Consider the following 17,207-nt stretch of genomic DNA (forward strand, 5'->3'; position numbering starts at 1 on the left):
CCGCCCAGTATTTCCGCTCTGTTTGCACACATGGCGGGCGTCAACAAAGACAGATGGAAGTGGACGAACAAGGAGACGCACTACCGGGAGTGCCGACACAAATGTCCCTTATGATGCAGCGATCGTCTACCACAGCCTGTAGAACGATTGATGGCCAGCCCTTTCTATTGACTACATCCCTGTAGCCTTCAGCAGGGGATCGTGAGTCGTGACGTGAGTCCCGTCTATTGGCCATACACCTGTGGCATAAGGTGCCCTCTGGAGTTACGCAGCGAGATATCATGCGCCTCATCCACTCCAGGTAGGTATATATACCTTCGCATCATCCTTGTTCGTATGGCGTTGCACACGGCGTAAACACACCGGTGCACGGTGGTTTTGCTGACTCCAAACGTTTCTCCTACCACTCTGTACTCTGCGCATGGAGCCAGTTTGTAGAGCGCAATGGCGATACGCTTCTCGGTTGGAACCGGAGGGCGATAGCTTGCGGCATCTGGGGAAAGGGACGGGCCAAAAAAATTACACAACAGATGTTGAACAAATGTTGTCTTGGTCATCCGAAAATGCTCCAACCAAAGGGTTTCCGTGAAGTGTCTCTGAACCACGATCTCCCAGAACTGTTTGGAGCGCTGTCGTTCCCACACCACAGGCCGCCGCCGTTGTCGTCGGGCATTTACGTGCATCTGCATCTGCATCACCATAGCAACGTGTTGATAGCGTTGTTGTTTTCTTATTATAGCGTGATATGTCGCTATCAGCTGGCACATAAGCACTATTACAACTTGTGCAGTATTGATCATTTGTTGGTAGATGGTACGATCCATTTTGTCTAGCAAAACTTTGTTCGCAAAAGTTAGCTTGAATGTTGTTGATTCAGTGCGAAAATGAACGGAAACACCTTAAAATGTCTCAAATCAATTCGATATACCAATTTGATCGCAAAACAGCATGTGACGTCATTACGCAACAGGTTTTTATTCGCTTTAAAGCTGCTGGAAACACACTTTCTCCAGCTTTATTAGCGCGAGTTTTTTTACCGAACTTCAGATAATTCGATTGACAAGTGGATGGAAACTTAGCTACAGGGAGCAGGACCAACAGAAAAACACACAAGAACTAGAAAACTGGAAACAAAAACCCCAACCACGACACAAGGACCCTAAAAAATACACAACATCACCGCTGTTACAACATCTGGTATCAAACATCTGGAAGAATACGAGTTGTGATGAAGGAATCTACAGACAGCAGCCAGAATGCAGCAACTTCAGGTACGGCAAAGGAAGGACAGTCACTGTTTACTTCATTAATGAGTTTACTGTGTCCATGGACTGAGGATGGGACGAGGATTCGGAATTCAGTTTCAGATTCGGCAGAATCTTAACCAGTGGATTCGGTATTCGGCCAAACCCCAAAAATCTGGATTCAGTGCATCCCTAGATTCCTGTGTGTTGATGATGAAGATTTCACCTTCATGTACTAAACACACCCTCGTCACACCTCTCCTGCAGAGTAATGACATGATTAAAATATGTGCAACCTTTTGCAGAGTCCTCCTCACACAGAAGGCCAACCAGTACCACATCGTCAGCACACTGTAGGAAGTTTCTAGAAGAGTCTGTGTTGAATTTTAAACTAACAATGGTAATAAAATGGCATCTTGTGATGAACATGTGTTCAGAGTCCTTATCTCGCATTTTACAATCGAAACGTGAGAAGATTATTATACAGCAATTTACATATTTTATGACAGCTGTTTTTGTAGAAGTAGAAGAAAACTAAAAAAAACTTTGAGGAAGACTCAGAGAATTATGGAACCATTACCAAAAACCTGGGAGGTCATTCAATATTTTACAACTAAAAACTTCATGTTTTCAGATGTGGAGCAGATTTCAACTATGGCATCATGTTAAATAAGGAAACAATGTTCAAACTCAAAGTACTGCTCCTTTTACCATAATGAACTAAAGCTCTATAATCCCTCCCTGTGTTGTATAATGACAATAAAGCTGAACCTTGGACCTGAAGGACTTAATGAGGCAGTCACAGAAAACTTGCAGTCAGACGCTGTCACTAAATTTCATCATTTAAACTTGTGAGAAGATTATTTTACAGCAATTTAAGCTTTTTTATGACAATTTAGTTTGATAACTTCCTGTTGTCGGTCAGGTATTTTTCAACCAGTAAAGGAAAAGTAAAAGGAGAATTCTTTGAAGAAGAGTTAGAGAAATATAGAGCCATCACCAAAACCTGGAGAGCCAAGGAGTAATTTTACAACTTAAGACTTCATGTTTTCAGATGTGGAGCAGGTTTTAACTGATGATCAAATTCCAAACTCTAAATGCAGCTCCTCTTCCTGGATGGTACTAAAGCTTTATAATCGCTCCCTGTGTTGTGTAACATCAGTAAAGCTGAACCTTGGACCTGAAGGACTTGATAAGGCAGTCACAGATCAGTCGCAGTCAGACAGTTGTTGCTGAGAGGTGAAATGGCGCAGAAAGGAGTTCAGCTGGACCAAGAGACCTTCTCTTGTTCCATCTGTCTGGATCTACTGAAGGATCCAGTGACTACTCCCTGTGGACACAACTACTGCATGAACTGTATTAAAAGCCACTGGGATGGAGAGGATCATAAGACCAGCCACAGCTGTCCTCAGTGCAGGCAGACGTTCACGCCAAGGCCTGTCCTGCTGAAAAACAACTTGTTGGCTGATTTATTGGAGGAGCTGAAGAAGACTGGACTCCAAGCTGCTCCTGCTGATCACTGCTATTCTGGAGCTGAAGATGTGGCCTGTGATTTCTGCACTGGGAGAAAACTGAAAGCCATCAAGTCCTGTTTGATGTGCCTGGTCTCTTACTGTGATCAACACCTCCAGCCTCATTATGAGGTTCCTCAATTAAAGAAACACAAGCTGGTGGAGCCCTCCAAGAAGCTCCAGGAGAACATCTGCTCTCGTCATGATGAGGTGATGAAGATTTTCTGCCGTACTGATCAGCAGCTTATCTGTTATCTCTGCTTAATGGAGGAACATAAAGGCCACGACACAGTCTCAGCTGCAGCAGAAAGGACTGAGAGGCAGAAAAAGCTCGAGGGGAGTCGACTAAACATCCAGCAGAGAATCCAGGACAGAGAGAAAGATGTGCAGCTACTTCAACAGCAGGCGGAGGCCATCAATCTCTCTGCTGATAAAGCAGTGGAGGACAGTGAGAAGATCTTCACTGAGCTGATCCGTCTCCTGGAGAAAAGAAGCTCTGATGTGAAGCAGCAGGTCAGATCACAGCAGAAAAGTGAAGTGAGTCGAGTCAAAGAGCTTCAGGAGAAGCTGGAGCAGGAGATCACTGAGCTGAAGAGGAAAGACGCTGAGCTGAAGAAGCTCTCACACACAGAGGATCACAACCAGTTTCTACACAACTACCCCTCACTGTCAGCACTCAGCCAATCTACATCCAGCATCCATATCCGTCCTCTGAGCTGCTTTGAGGACGTGACATCGGCCGTGTCAGAAGTCAGAGATAAACTACAGGACGTTCTGAGAGAGAAGTGGACAAACGTCTCACTGACAGGGACTCAAGTGGACGTTTTACTGCCACAACCAGAACCCAAGACCAGAGCTGACTTCTTAAAATATTCATGTGACATAACACTGGATCCAAACACAACAAACACACATCTGTCATTATCTGAGGGGAACAGGAAAGCAACAAGTTTGAGAAAAAAACAGTCTTATTCTAGTCACCCAGACAGATTCACTGAACCATATCAGGTCCTGAGTAGAGAGAGTCTGACTGGACGCTGTTACTGGGAGGTGATGTTCAATGGGGACGGAGTAAACATAGCAGTTGCATACAAGAATATCAGCAGAGCATGGGGTTGGTTTCAATGTGTATTTGGATTAAATGACAAATCATGGGCGTTACGTTACGAAAAAAATAGTTATTCATTTTGGTACAACAACGTCCAAACTCTCATCTCAGGTCCTGAGTCCTCCAGAGTAGGAGTGTACCTTGATCACAGTGCAGGTATTCTGTCCTTCTACAGAGTCTCTGAAACCATGACTCTCCTCCACAGAGTCCAGACCACATTCACTCAGCCGCTCTATGCTGGACTGCGGCTTAGTTGTTATGGAGCCTCTGCTGAGTTGTGTAAACTGAAATAGACAGAAGTCATTTAGGGTTAATCTCTGTGTTTAAACTCTTCAACTTATTGTGTCTCCATGTTTGTTGCTGAGATTATTGTGACATTTCTTCACTGCATAAAGATCAGCTGTCAGTCAAACATTATGAGATGTCCTTTGACATTTTGTCATTACTTGTTGTGTAAATGTTTGTTTCTTTAGGTGACTCCTTCCTGTCTGTTTAGCTACGGAGGCTATCACTGCTCATGATGATGTTTGTTGACCTGAACTGAGAATGAAAACTTCTCTGCTCTCTAAATGTTTGAATATTTGTATCGATGTATTTGTATGTTGTTGTTTCCTCTTTCACATCATGGGTCTGAAGAGAGAAAGTACCAGATCTCCTTTATCCTCTATACTTTGTTCTCTTTGTAAAGAAATCTATGATCACATGTATCTGTTTATCCTGATCATAATCAATAAGGAGATTATTCATTATTCTCTTTTACATATCTGAGAGTCAAACAAACTGATTGTGTGGATGGAGAAAAATCTGTACATACATATTATAGAACAGACTTTACTGATGGGATGTGTGAACAAACTGAAGGTTTACATGATAAATAAACTAACATGAACACAGTATTTTCTTCTTGTCTTGATTCCAGGGTTTCATACAAAGCTGATGGAGAAAATGTGAAACTGATATGAGATTATAACTGAGGCAGTTTTCCTCCTCAAACACTACAAAGTACAGAGTTCATGTTTAGAGTCAGTCAGTCTCGGTCCTCTCTTCTTTTCTCACTAAAACCGCTTAGTCACAGAGAAATGAGCAGAGTTTTCTATCACTTGTTGCTTTTTACAACCAACCTTTTCTTTGTGAACTAAGTAAATAAACAGGATTGATAACACAGACTTAAAAGTCCTGACACTCATAAAATAACTCACAAAAAGTCAGACTATAGTATTTAGAAAAGTTGTAAAAAGTAAAATAAATTTTACACAAAAGTCATAGTAAAGTATGTTGAATTAAAGTCCTAGCATAACAATAAAATATATGAATGTATATGAGTTCAATGGATGCCACTTGTTCTTACATTTTTCTTCCAAAAGTGATGTCCCTCACATTTGAATAAAGTTTAGATCTTGAAGCAGAAATGTAAAACGGTACATAACAATACAATACAAAAGTCATTGTATAGTATTCCACCAAAAAGTCAAAAAGCTATAGTATAGCATGTCTGTCATGTCAACGTCTGTGTGTTTGCATGTGTCTTCCCTCTTGTTTTTCTTTCTCTTCCTCACTCTGGTTTCTCTCCAGAGGCCTGTACTACGAAGCGAGATCTGAGGCCTGTACTACGAATCAAGATCAACATGTCCTGGATTTCTTTCAGTGATCCGGCTTCACCTAACCTAACAACCGCGGTCCCGCATAACCTGTATCACGACGCTGGTTATCAACTAGTTCAGTCAACCCAGGTTTTTCCAATCTAGAGACGTGCGCGTTCACATAAAAGAGGTGGTGTTTGCGCACCACGACCAATCGCAAACATCTACCAGAGCTGCATATTTTAAACAAGAAGAACAAAATATAATTCTACATAAATATGAAGAACACAGACACGGTTTAACAGGCAAAACGCAGGAAAGAAAGCTGGCAAAAAAGCCGACGCTGTTATGCGTAAATCACAACGTTTAGCTTATCAATATCCAGTGGTGTAGTCTACGTGATAGTAAGCTCCAGGATTTCCATATACTCACTTAAAAATGCCCAATGACACGTAACAACATACTTTCCATTATATGTTTGATATATTTTGAATTGTCATCTGTGCTTTTTTCTTCACATAGGCTCACTGGAGGTATTTCACCATAAATTGGCATAAAAGTGTATCTGAATGCAGGAAATGAAGTCGTTGATGCTTAAAACTTCTCTGGGGGAGGACACCCAGACCCCCCACTATGATATGCCCCCCTCCTCCCCCAAAGGCAGATTCTGGCCAATATACAGTACAGTACACCCACTACAATACATTAGACTAAACTGGTCACTTCCCCATCAGTTTAGGCTTTTATTTCAGTTGCAACCCCAGCAGTGGTGCGCGATCGTGAGAGAAAATTAAAAAAAACATAAAAACATAATTTAAACCGATGTGCGCATTGGCAACACACGGCTAAAGAAGGCAACAAATAGCCTATAAGTAATTCCCTCCGCTGAAAATCTATATCTTTCATAAAAATACCCATCAGGGAATGTTAACGGGGTGTCGGTCTCTAAATGTTTTAACTTTTATGAGCGCATCTCTCTCTCTCTCTCCGCGAACCGAGCTCCAGCTGATCTTCTAAGAACGGTGACGCCGTTATCAGTCGAGTATTGATTGGTCAGTGGGCGGTGCTTTTACACCGGTTGATCTCTAATCTCCAACATAACCTGCTCCCGACCAGGTTAGGCGTTCAGCATAAGTTACCACGGCGATTGGTAAATTTGGATCACTTGTGTTCGGATTCAATCGCCGTGGTAACTTATGCTGAACGCCTAACCTGGTCGGGAGCAGGTTAAGTTGGAGATCAGAGATCAACCGGTATAAAAGCACCGCCCACTGACCAATCAATACTCGACTGATAACGGCGTCACCGTTCTTAGAAGATCAGCTGGAGCTCGGTGGAGAGAGAGATGTGCGCTCATAAAAGTTAAAACATTTAGAGACCGACAACCCCGTTAACATTCCCTGATGGGTATCTTTATGAAAGATAGATTTTCAGCGGAGGGATTTACATATAGGCTATTTGTTGGCTTCTTTAGCCGTGTGTTGCCAATGCGCACATCGGTTTAAATTATGTTTTTATGTTTGTTTTTTTTTATTTTCTCTCACAATCGCGTACCACTGCTGGGGTTGAACTGAAATAAAAGCCTAAAGCAACGACAGTTTATGGAAAGCAAAAGTGTAATTATGGTCAGATCTTGTGCCTGACTGATGGGGAAGTGACCAGTTTAGTCTAATGTATTGTAGTGGGTGTACTGTACTGTATATTGGCCAGAATCTGCCTTTGGGGGAGGAGGGGGGCATATCATAGTGGGGGGTCTGGGTGTCCTCCCCCAGGGAAGTTTGAAGCATCAACGACTTCATTTCCTGCATTCCGATACACTTTTATGCACCAATTTATGGTGAAATACCTCCATTGAGCCTATGTGAAGAAAAAAGCACAGATGACAATTCAAAATATATCAAACATATAATGGAAAGTATGTTGTTACGTGTCATTGGGCATTTTTAAGTGAGTATATGGAAATCCTGGAGCTTACTATCACGTAGACTACACCACTGGATATTGATAAGCTAAACGTTGTGATTTACGCATAACAGCGTCGGCTTTTCTGCCAGCTTTCTTTCCTGCGTTTTGCCTGTAAAACCGTGTCTGTGTTCTTCATATTTATGTAGAATTATAGTTTGCTCTTCTTATGTAAAATATGCAGCTCTGGTAGATGTTTGCGATTGGTCGTGGTGCGCAAACACCGCCTCTTTTATGTGAACGCGCGCGCCGCTGGATTGGGAAACCCTGGGTTGATTGAACTAGTTGATAACCAGCGTCGTGATACAGGTTATGCGGGACCACGGTTGTTAGGTTAGGTGAAGCCGGATAACTGAAAGAAATCCAGGACATGTTGATCTTGATTCGTAGTACAGGCCTCAGGTGATTGAGATGATTGCTTTCCACCTGTGCTTGAGTTGACCAATCAGCATTCAAGACAGCCAATAAAAGGAGCTCCCCTGAGGAGAGTTAAGTCTCTCTGCACACTGCTCTCTGATTGCTGATCTCCCTGCTTGTTGACCTGTGGCTGTTGTTTTGTGTTTAGACTTGTTGGAGGTTGAGCACCGTAGGTAAGTTGAGGTACCCTGTACATTTTAACACACATGTTAACTTTGTATAGATACACAAGGTTTACTGGTTGGTGCCACCCCTTGTGTTGTTTTGTTAAGGACTTTTTTAGAGAAGAAGGCAAGGTCTTTAGTTTGTGTTTAAAGAGCTAGAGGTAAGCTAGGCCTAGTTTTGTTTTTGTTTTTGGTAGACCTCTAGGTCCCTCCTCCAACACCTTTTGTGAACCATTTTTCATGTTGAGAATAAGACTTGAATTTGAGATTTTACAATGACTCTGTCACTCATTCTTGATTGTCGTGTTGATGTGTCCATTAAATGTCATAAATCATTCAAAAAGTCATGTCGAAAAAAGTCTTAGTATGTCAAAAGTCTTAGTATTGTATGTTGAAAAAAGTCAAACATTCATAGTATAATATTGTATTTCCTTGTTCCTTCCCTTCAGTAGCTGTAACCAACGTGGTAAAATCTGAGAGCTGACAGAAGCACATGCTGTTCAGAACGGGCGTTGTCACTGAGAACAGAAATGGTGCAGAAAGGAGTTCAGCTGGACTGGGAAACCTTCTCTTGTTCCATCTGTCTGGATCTACTGAAGGATCCTGTGACTACTTCCTGTGGACACAACTACTGCATGAACTGTATTAAAACCCACTGGGATGGAGAGGATCATAAGAACATCTACAGCTGTCCTCAGTGCAGGCAGACGTTCAGACCGAGGCCTGTCCTGCTGAAAAACACCATGTTAGCAGATTTAGTGGAGGAGCTGAAGAAGACTGGACTCCAAGCTGCTCCTGCTGATCACTGCTATGCTGGAGCTGAAGATGTGGCCTGTGATTTCTGCACTGGGAGAAAACTGAAAGCCATCAAGTCCTGTTTGATGTGTCTGATGTCTGAACTGAGAATGAAAACTTCTCTGCTCTCTAAATGTTTGATGAATATTTGTATCGATGTATTTGTAGGTTGTTGTTTCTCTTCCACATCATGGGTCTGAAGAGAGAAAGTACCAGATCTCCTTTATCCTCTATACTTTGTTCTCTTTGTAAAGAAATCTATAATCACATATATCTGTTTATCCTGATCATAATCAATAAGGAGATTATTCATTATTCTCTTTTACATATCTGAGAGTCAAACAAACTGATTGTGTGGATGGAGAAAAATCTGTACATACATATTATAGAACAGACTTTACTGATGGGATGTGTGAACAAACTGAAGGTTTACATGATGAATAAACAGCCTGGTCTCACTGAATTTGGTGAAATGATCACAAATCTTTAATAGCGCATTACGTGGTGGTGACACGGAATGAGTGAAAAATCTGTGTGGCCACCACGGAAAACAATGCCAAACTAAAGTCAATGAGAAGATGACGTAGCATTAAGAGCAACTATGGTAGCGAGTAGTATGAAAGCCCGAAAATCCGCGTAAGGAGGTTTGTTGGGGTGGTGGATGGGTCAAACACAGGACTTTCACCCAGGAGACCGGGATTAAATAAATGCAACCGTCCCGTTCTTCTTTTCCTAAACTCAGCCGTCCCGTTGTTGTCCCATGTTCCATTATTGTTTTCCTAAACTCAACCGTCCATTGTTGTTTTCCTTAACCAACCGTCCCGTTGTCCCACTACTGTTACGGTTTAGGGATATTTCTGTTACCAGTTTGTTCATTTCTGTTGCCTTTATTGTTTATTTGTGCATGTTCCCTGTGTTTGTATATTCTGTATATTTCTGTTTAGTTATCTCCTGGTTTATTGTGTATTTTTTGGTTAATTCCTGTGTTCTGTGTTGTCAAGTTTCTGTGTTTAGTTGATTTCAGGTGTTTGTCAGTGGTTCCTGTTTCCTGTTTTATTTTGATAGTCTGTTTTCTGTCCTGTCATGTCTAGTTTTACTTTTTGTGTTCCCGCCTTTGTTGATTGTCCTGCCCCGCCCTGATGTGTTTCACCTGTCGTGTCACCTGTCCCTCATTTGTTCATTACCTCATGTATTTAACCCCTGTGTTCCCTTTGTCTCTTGTCAGATCGTTTTGTATTCCATTGTGTCCTGTCCCTGTAAGTTTGCTCCTTTTGTTTCCTGCCCGTGTTGCCGTCAGCCTGTGTTTTTCCTGTTGCTTTTGTATCTTTCTCTGAGTTTCTTCGTATGGTTTTTCCAGCCTCTGAGCTGCCTTTTTGTTATCAATAAATCCCTGAACTCAAGCCATCTCCTGCCTGCCTGCCTCTCTCTGCGTTTGGGTCCTTTTTCCCCTGCTGATTGCAACAACTACGACCTTTTCCTTAACTTAAGGGGCCGTGTTCATTTCACGGCATTCTTCCGTGGGCCCATCATGGAATTTTCGGCGATTCTGTAAAACTGCCACAGATTTTGAGTTAAGGGGCCGTGTTCATTTCACGGAAATCTGTGAGACCAGGTTGGAATAAACTAACATGAACAAAGTATTTTCATCTTGTCTTCATTAAAGGGTTTCATACAAAGCTGATGGGGAATAAATTAAACTGATATGAGAGTATAACCGAGGCAGTTTCTCTCATGAAACACCACAAAGTAAAGTTTTTAATCAATACTTATAGCGTATGCAAGCCAGAATATTTCCACATGTAAATTGGTGAATTAAGGGGTTATTTCAACCAAACCAGAGCGGTGATTGTTGAACAAACAGAACCTACTTTTCCAGAGGTACTTTTCACAGACTCACCACAGGTCTTTATTTACAAGCTACCTCAGAACGTCTACCCTGGGTGTAACCTCCCTGTGGGTCTTTGTCGGGCACAACTTAAAGTTGCCACGGAGATAACCACCCTCTCGGTAATAATGTGGGGTTTAACAAACACACCAGTCTTGTTTTCTCAAATCTAGTGGCCGACCACACATGCCAACATTTAAAGTGCCCATATTATGAAATAAACACCTTTTCTGGGATTTGGGGTGTTATGTTGTGTCTCTGGTGCTTCCAGGAATTAAACAGAGGTATGGATTAACACAACTTTTATGGCTTTCTGTCACATCTACTGCAGTCAAATTTGCTGTGTTCCCTTGGAAGGAATAACTGCACATGGCTAAGCACTTGTAATGGCATTTCGAGCATGTTTAGAGGCTAAAAACACGTTTAAAACTTGCCCTGTTTAAGCCTGTTGGGTGCTAACGCTAGCAGGAGGATAACACGGTGTAGGCAGCACCGATTGGTTTCGTTTTTCTCGCTACTGACAGTACTCCTAATTTACAAACAACAGAGCTACTGGTTGGAATCGACCGGAATTCTCCTTTAAAGTGCCCATATTATGAAATAAACACCTTTTCTGGGATTTGGGGTGTTATTTTGTGTCTCTGGTGCTTCCACACACATACAAACTTTGAAAAAAATCCATCCATGGTGTTTAGAGTGAGATACGGTTTCTGAATGTGTCCTGCCTTCAGTCTCTGGGTGAGCTGGTCAAAATCGGCACGGCTTGTGACGTCACAAGCCAAAACGAGCTGGCTAACCGCAACCATTAGCTCGTAGCGTTAGCATGCTAACGCTAATGCTAACTCGTTCTCAATAGCAAAGCACTGCTACAACACACACAAGTTCACCATAATCTACAAAAGAACTACTTCCATGTGCGCCCTCATTTAGAAGTCTCCCAGCTAATCCTGCCTTGTAACTGACTGAAGTTGTAGAAACAGCCTTTCTTTTACTGTCTATGGAGCTAGCTAGCTGACATGACCTACATCTGAGCTACTGGGCATGTGCGAGTGCAATCAAAGATAGTACAGGAAGAAGAAGAAGGAAAGAGGTCTCACTCTGTAGCTAAAACAGAGACCAGCTGAAAAGAGGATCTGCAGCATTGGGAGAGAGCGGTGCAGTACAACTAAAATATGGTGTTTTTAGAAAATTAAACCATGTAAACCTATTCTGGTACAACCTTAAAATACAATTATGAACCTGAAAATGAGCATAATATGGCTGCTTTAACAACACACTTAAGCGTTACATGATTTGTAAAGCACTTTATAGAATGCATAAAGTTAAGTAAAATACAATATTTTCAAAGAAGTGCAGCAGTGCACAAGTGTGAAGCAGAGTTTCATAAAAGTCAGCTAGTTAAAGGCTAAAGTGAAGAGATAAGTTGTAGCTTTCTTATAGAAATATTACTTCTGAGACTTCTATCAAATAATATCACTTCATTATATTTTACAACAATATTGGAGTTTCATTACCTTTGCAGCAGTGACTCATGTACTGTTTAGTGCAGGGCTGTAGTCAAGACCACCATTGTCAAGTCCAAGACCAGGACTAGTCGAGACCAAGTCAAGACCGAGTCCAAAGAGGTTCGAGTCCGAGTCAAGACCGAGTCCAGGACAGATAAAGTCTTATGCATGACAGTATCAAAACAATCATTATCGTTATTATTTGTTGATCTAAAAGCAAAAGCAGTGTCACAACAACCAGGATTTGTAAGTATAGCCATTCCCCTTGATATCATATAATCTAATCTAAAGAAAACAGAATGGCATATTTCATTTCATTTCATTTATTTATTTGACAGGGACAATGCAAACAGACATAGTGACAAAAACAAAGCTTGTCATTGAAGAGCTGCATAAAAAGTTTATAGCAAATGCTAATTTTCAACTCCAGTCCCTGGTTGGGCTTTTATACAAAATAAAATTTACATACTTAACTATTTCAATTCAAAAAATCAAAACATGATATATAAACAACTCCAGTCCTAATAAATAGAATAATAAACATAGTATAAAAACATGCATATCAAATACAAATCTGACCTACTTACAATAATTAAAAATGAGTACACTTTTGGTTTGTTTTTGAGCCTGAAGGTAAACACTCTAAAGTCAGTTACAGTCTTGATGTCAGATGGTAATGAGTTTCAAAGTTTAGAGCTCTTCACAGAGAAGGTCGTCTGACCTAAGCTGGTCCTGCAGTACGGTATTTTGCAGTCATGATTTGAGGAACTTCTAGTGACTCTGGTGCTGCTCAGTCTCTCAACAAATGAACTTAGTGGCTTAGGTGCTAATTCACTTATGAATTAATTTAAGGAAGCAAAAATTGCTAAAGCTCTCAAAATTCATTAAATTATATTTCTTAATGATGGTACAATGATGGTAACGTGTTGGTTTTTTATCCATGATTTTTATAGCTCTGTTATATACGGAACCTATGCATTTGGTTGCAGTGGGAGCAGCTTGTGCCCATGCTGTCATGCAGTACGATATATGAGTAAAAATCATAGCATGCATGTATAGCAGGGCTGCCTGTTTTGGGATGTAGCTTCTGGCTTCATATGGTGATACCTCATAATAGCAGTGTCAGAACTGATACAAACACCAATCCACTACTATTACCACTGCTAGGTACTAGTACTGAGCATTTGAGCAACTAAATGACAATATAGCGTCACTCCAGATGTAGTGTAGAAAAGAAGTGACCATTATTGTGTGATTGGTTATCAGGTGGCCAGTGTTTCACTTTCCCTCCAATATTATTATAAACATAATAAAGACACCTGGGGCCTGTTGCACAAAACCAGGATAAGGGATTAAGCCGGGATATTCAAGTTATCCTGGATGAATTTAGCTTTGATTTAGATTTGGTTGCACAAAAGCAGGTTGAATTAAACCAGCCAAGTAACCATGGAGATTTATTAAGAAAGCCGTGAATGTGCACATATCCCAATTATGTACACCTGGCTTGACATAGCTTCATCTTCTCATCCTTGCTCGGCAAACGTGCAACCGATTAAGCCACGATGAGCGGATCACACTAAAAACCGTCTCGAGTCCAGACTCAAGTCCAATACCGGACTTGAGTACTACAGCCCTGGTTTAGTGTATTCAAATTATTGTAATCAACAAAGGGTTTGATTATGATGAATTACAGGACAACTCAGTAATTCTGAAAACTGTGGAGTCGTTTTCAAAAGTTCTGATTATAACAAGAGGTTTTAATTGGGAAATGAGCTCTACTGTAAACAAGTGGTCACACACAGACACACACACACACACACACACATCTCTCCCATAGCAATCCTCTTCCTGGAATGAACAGAAGCTTGATAAGCCCTCCCTTCTCCTCCCGCTCTCAAACACAACAAGCTCCGCTCTGTCTGTATTTCAATGTTCTTTCCCTTCAGTGGGTGTAACCAACGTGGTGAAATCTAAGAGCTGACAGGCCCCGTTCACTGCAGAATGAGTTGCTGTTCAGATAAGAGCTCAGACTAGTTTCACATATCAGGAAGTAAGACTCAGATGGGCATTTGTCACTGTGAACAGAAATGGCGCAGAAAGGAGTTCAGCTGGACCGGGAAACCTTCTCTTGTTCCATCTGTCTGGATCTACTGAAGGATCCGGTGACTACTTCCTGTGGACACAACTACTGCATGAACTGTATTAAAAGCCACTGGGATGAAGAGGATTATAAGAACATCTACAGCTGTCCTCAGTGCAGGCAGACGTTCACACCGAGGCCTGTCCTATTGAAAAACACCATGTTAGCAGATTTAGTGGAGGAGCTGAAGAAGACTGGACTCCAAGCTGCTCCTGCTGATAACTGCTATGCTGGAGCTGAAGATGTGGCCTGTGATTTCTGCACTGGGAGAAAACTCAAAGCACACAAGTCCTGTTTGATGTGTCTGATGTCTTACTGTGATCAACACCTCCAGCCTCATTATGATGTTCCTCAACTAAAGAAACACAAGCTGGTGGAGCCCTCCAAGAAGCTCCAGGAGAACGTCTGCTCCTGTCATGATGAGGTGATGAAGATGTTCTGCCGTACTGATCAGCAGCTTATCTGTTATCTCTGCTTAATGGATGAACATAAAGGCCACGACACAGTCTCAGCTGCAGCAGAAAGGACTGAGAGGCAGAAAAAGCTCAAGGAGAGCCGACAAAACATCCAGCAGAGAATCCAGGACAGAGAGAAAGATGTGAAGCTGCTTCAACAGCAGGTGGAGGCCATAAATCTCTCTGCTGATAAAGCAGTGGAGGACAGTGAGAAGATCTTCACTGAGCTGATCCGTCTCCTGGAGAAAAGAAGCTCTGATGTGAAGCAGCAGGTCAGATCCCAGCAGAAAAGTGAAGTGAGTCGAGTCAAAGAGCTTCAGGAGAAGCTGGAGCAGGAGATCACTGAGCTGAAGAGGAAGGACGCTGAGCTGAAGAAGCTCTCACACACAGAGGATCACAACCAGTTTCTACACAACTACCCCTCACTGTCACCACTCAGCCAATCTACATCCAGCATCGATATCTGTCCTCTGAGCTACTTGGAGGACGTGACAGCGGCCGTGTTGGAAGTCAGAGATAAACTACAGGACGTCCTGAGAGAGGAGTGGACAAAAGTCTCACTCACTGGGACTGAAGTGGATGTTTCACTGCCACAACCAGAGCCCAAGACCAGAGCTGACTTCCTAAAATATTCACGTGAAATCACATTGGACCCAAACACAGCATACACACATCTATTATTATCTGAGGGGAACAGAAAAGCAACAAGAATGAGACAACAACAGTCATATTCTAGTCACCCAGACAGATTCACTGGATGTTCTCAGGTCCTGAGTAGAGAGAGTCTGACTGGACGTTGTTACTGGGAGGTGGAGAGGAGAGGAGTAGGAATTCGTGTAGCAGTCGCATACAAGAATATCAGCAGAGCAGGGAGCTGGTATGAATGTGTATTTGGATTAAATGACAAATCATGGGCATTACGTTGCGAAAAAAATTGTTATTCATTATGGTACAACAATGTCCAAACTCTCATCTCAGGTCCTGTGTCCTCCAGGGTAGGAGTGTACCTGGATCACAGTGCAGGTATTCTGTCCTTCTACAGAGTCTCTGAAACCATGACTGTCCTCCACAGAGTCCAGACCACATTCACTCAGCCGCTCTATGCTGGACTACAGCTTTATTATTCTCCTGGAGGCACTGCTGAGTTTTGTAAACTGAAATAGATAGTCAGATAATAGTCATTTTGGGGGTAAAGTCTGTTTTTTAACTCTTCAACTTATTTTGTCTCAATGTTTGTTGCTGAGAGTTGATTGTTGTTAGTCTGACTCTCACCAGACCAAGCTCAATCTTTTAAGATTTAAGAACATTAGTCTGGGGAGTCTGCTCTGTATTTTCTCTGCACAAGAGGCGTGACCAACGGGCATAGTTCAAATGACTCTGTACGCAATTGGATAGTCCTTCAACCAATCAGACCAACGATCCATGTGACGTAGCAGCAACAGCAGCATCAACGGGTTTCTGCCATGCTGCGCTTCGTTCGGTGGCCGGCTTGTTGAATGCAAACAAAAAGCTGCTTGGTCGCTTCTCTATCGTCATCGTGGTAAACCCAGCAATAGCGCGCCAGGTGGATAAGCCAGTTTGTGATTGGTTCCTGCAAAATTGTGAACGGAAGCAGGATAGATAAATGTACAGGTTTCCAGACTGAGCTGCAGGGAGAAATCAAATCGCTGGCAGAGTGGGCGGGGTTTAGCCAGTCTAGATTGTTGTGGCATTTCTTCACTGCATAAAGATCAGCTGTCAGTCAAACATTATGGGATGTCCTTTGACATCTTGTCATTCGTTGTGTAAATGTTTGAGTTTCTTTAGGTGGCTCCTTCCTGTGTCTGTTTAGCCACGGAGGCTATCACTGCTCATGATGATGTTTGTTGACCTGAACTGAGAATGAAAACTTCTCTGCTCTCTAAATGTTTGATGAATATTTGTATCGATGTATTTGTATGTTGTTGTTTCTCTTCCACATCATGGGTCTGAAGAGAGAAAGTACCAGATCTCCTTTATCCTCTATACTTTGTTCTCTTTGTAAAGAATGCTATAATCACATTTATTTGTTTATAGTGATCATAATCACTAAGGAGATTATTCATTATTGTCTTTTACATATCTGAGAGTGTGAGAGTGAGAGAAATGTGAAACTGATATGAGATTATAACTGAGGCAGTTTTCCTCCTGAAACACCAGAAAGTACAGAGTTCATGTTTAGAGTTAGTCAGTCTCGGTCCTTTCTACTTTTCTCACTAAAACAGCTTAGTCACAGAGAAATGAGCAGAGTTTTCTATCACTTGTTGCTTTTTACAACCAACCTTTTCTTTGTGAACTGAGTCAATAAATATGATTTATTACACAGGCTTAAAAGTCCTGACACTCATAAGACAACAGATATTGTGTGGTTGATTCTTTATTTTTGGTTACAAGTATTTCCACCACTGATTCATTAGAACTCC

At 41.8% G+C, this 17,207-nt stretch overlaps 2 protein-coding genes and 1 long non-coding RNA gene across 3 annotated transcripts in view; all 3 read left to right on the forward strand.

Annotated features, from left to right (window-relative positions):
• LOC118495865 overlaps positions 1-4,619 on the forward strand; it is an 11,141-nt gene extending 6,522 nt beyond the window's left edge. Inside the window, exon 2 of the long non-coding RNA XR_004898309.1 lies at positions 4,508-4,619. This is a non-coding gene — a long non-coding RNA (uncharacterized LOC118495865). The remainder of the gene's footprint in view (positions 1-4,507) is intronic.
• Positions 2,454-4,185, forward strand: LOC116052711 (tripartite motif-containing protein 16-like). The gene has a single exon (XM_031303519.2). The coding sequence runs from the start codon at positions 2,489-2,491 to the stop codon at positions 4,154-4,156; it is 1,668 nt and encodes a 555-aa protein (XP_031159379.1). The 5' UTR covers positions 2,454-2,488; the 3' UTR covers positions 4,157-4,185.
• Positions 4,620-7,906: 3,287 nt separating the features above from the next.
• Positions 7,907-15,932, forward strand: LOC116052710 (tripartite motif-containing protein 16-like). The gene is made up of 3 exons (XM_031303518.2): positions 7,907-7,995; positions 8,436-8,519; positions 14,262-15,932. Exons 2-3 carry the CDS (start codon positions 8,517-8,519, stop codon positions 15,927-15,929), a joined length of 1,671 nt encoding a protein of 556 aa, XP_031159378.1. The 5' UTR covers positions 7,907-7,995; positions 8,436-8,516; the 3' UTR covers positions 15,930-15,932.
• The last annotated feature ends 1,275 nt before the right edge of the window (positions 15,933-17,207 follow it).

This window comes from Sander lucioperca, chromosome 9 (genome assembly GCF_008315115.2).
Source record: "Sander lucioperca isolate FBNREF2018 chromosome 9, SLUC_FBN_1.2, whole genome shotgun sequence".
Lineage (NCBI taxonomy): Eukaryota > Metazoa > Chordata > Actinopteri > Perciformes > Percidae > Sander > Sander lucioperca.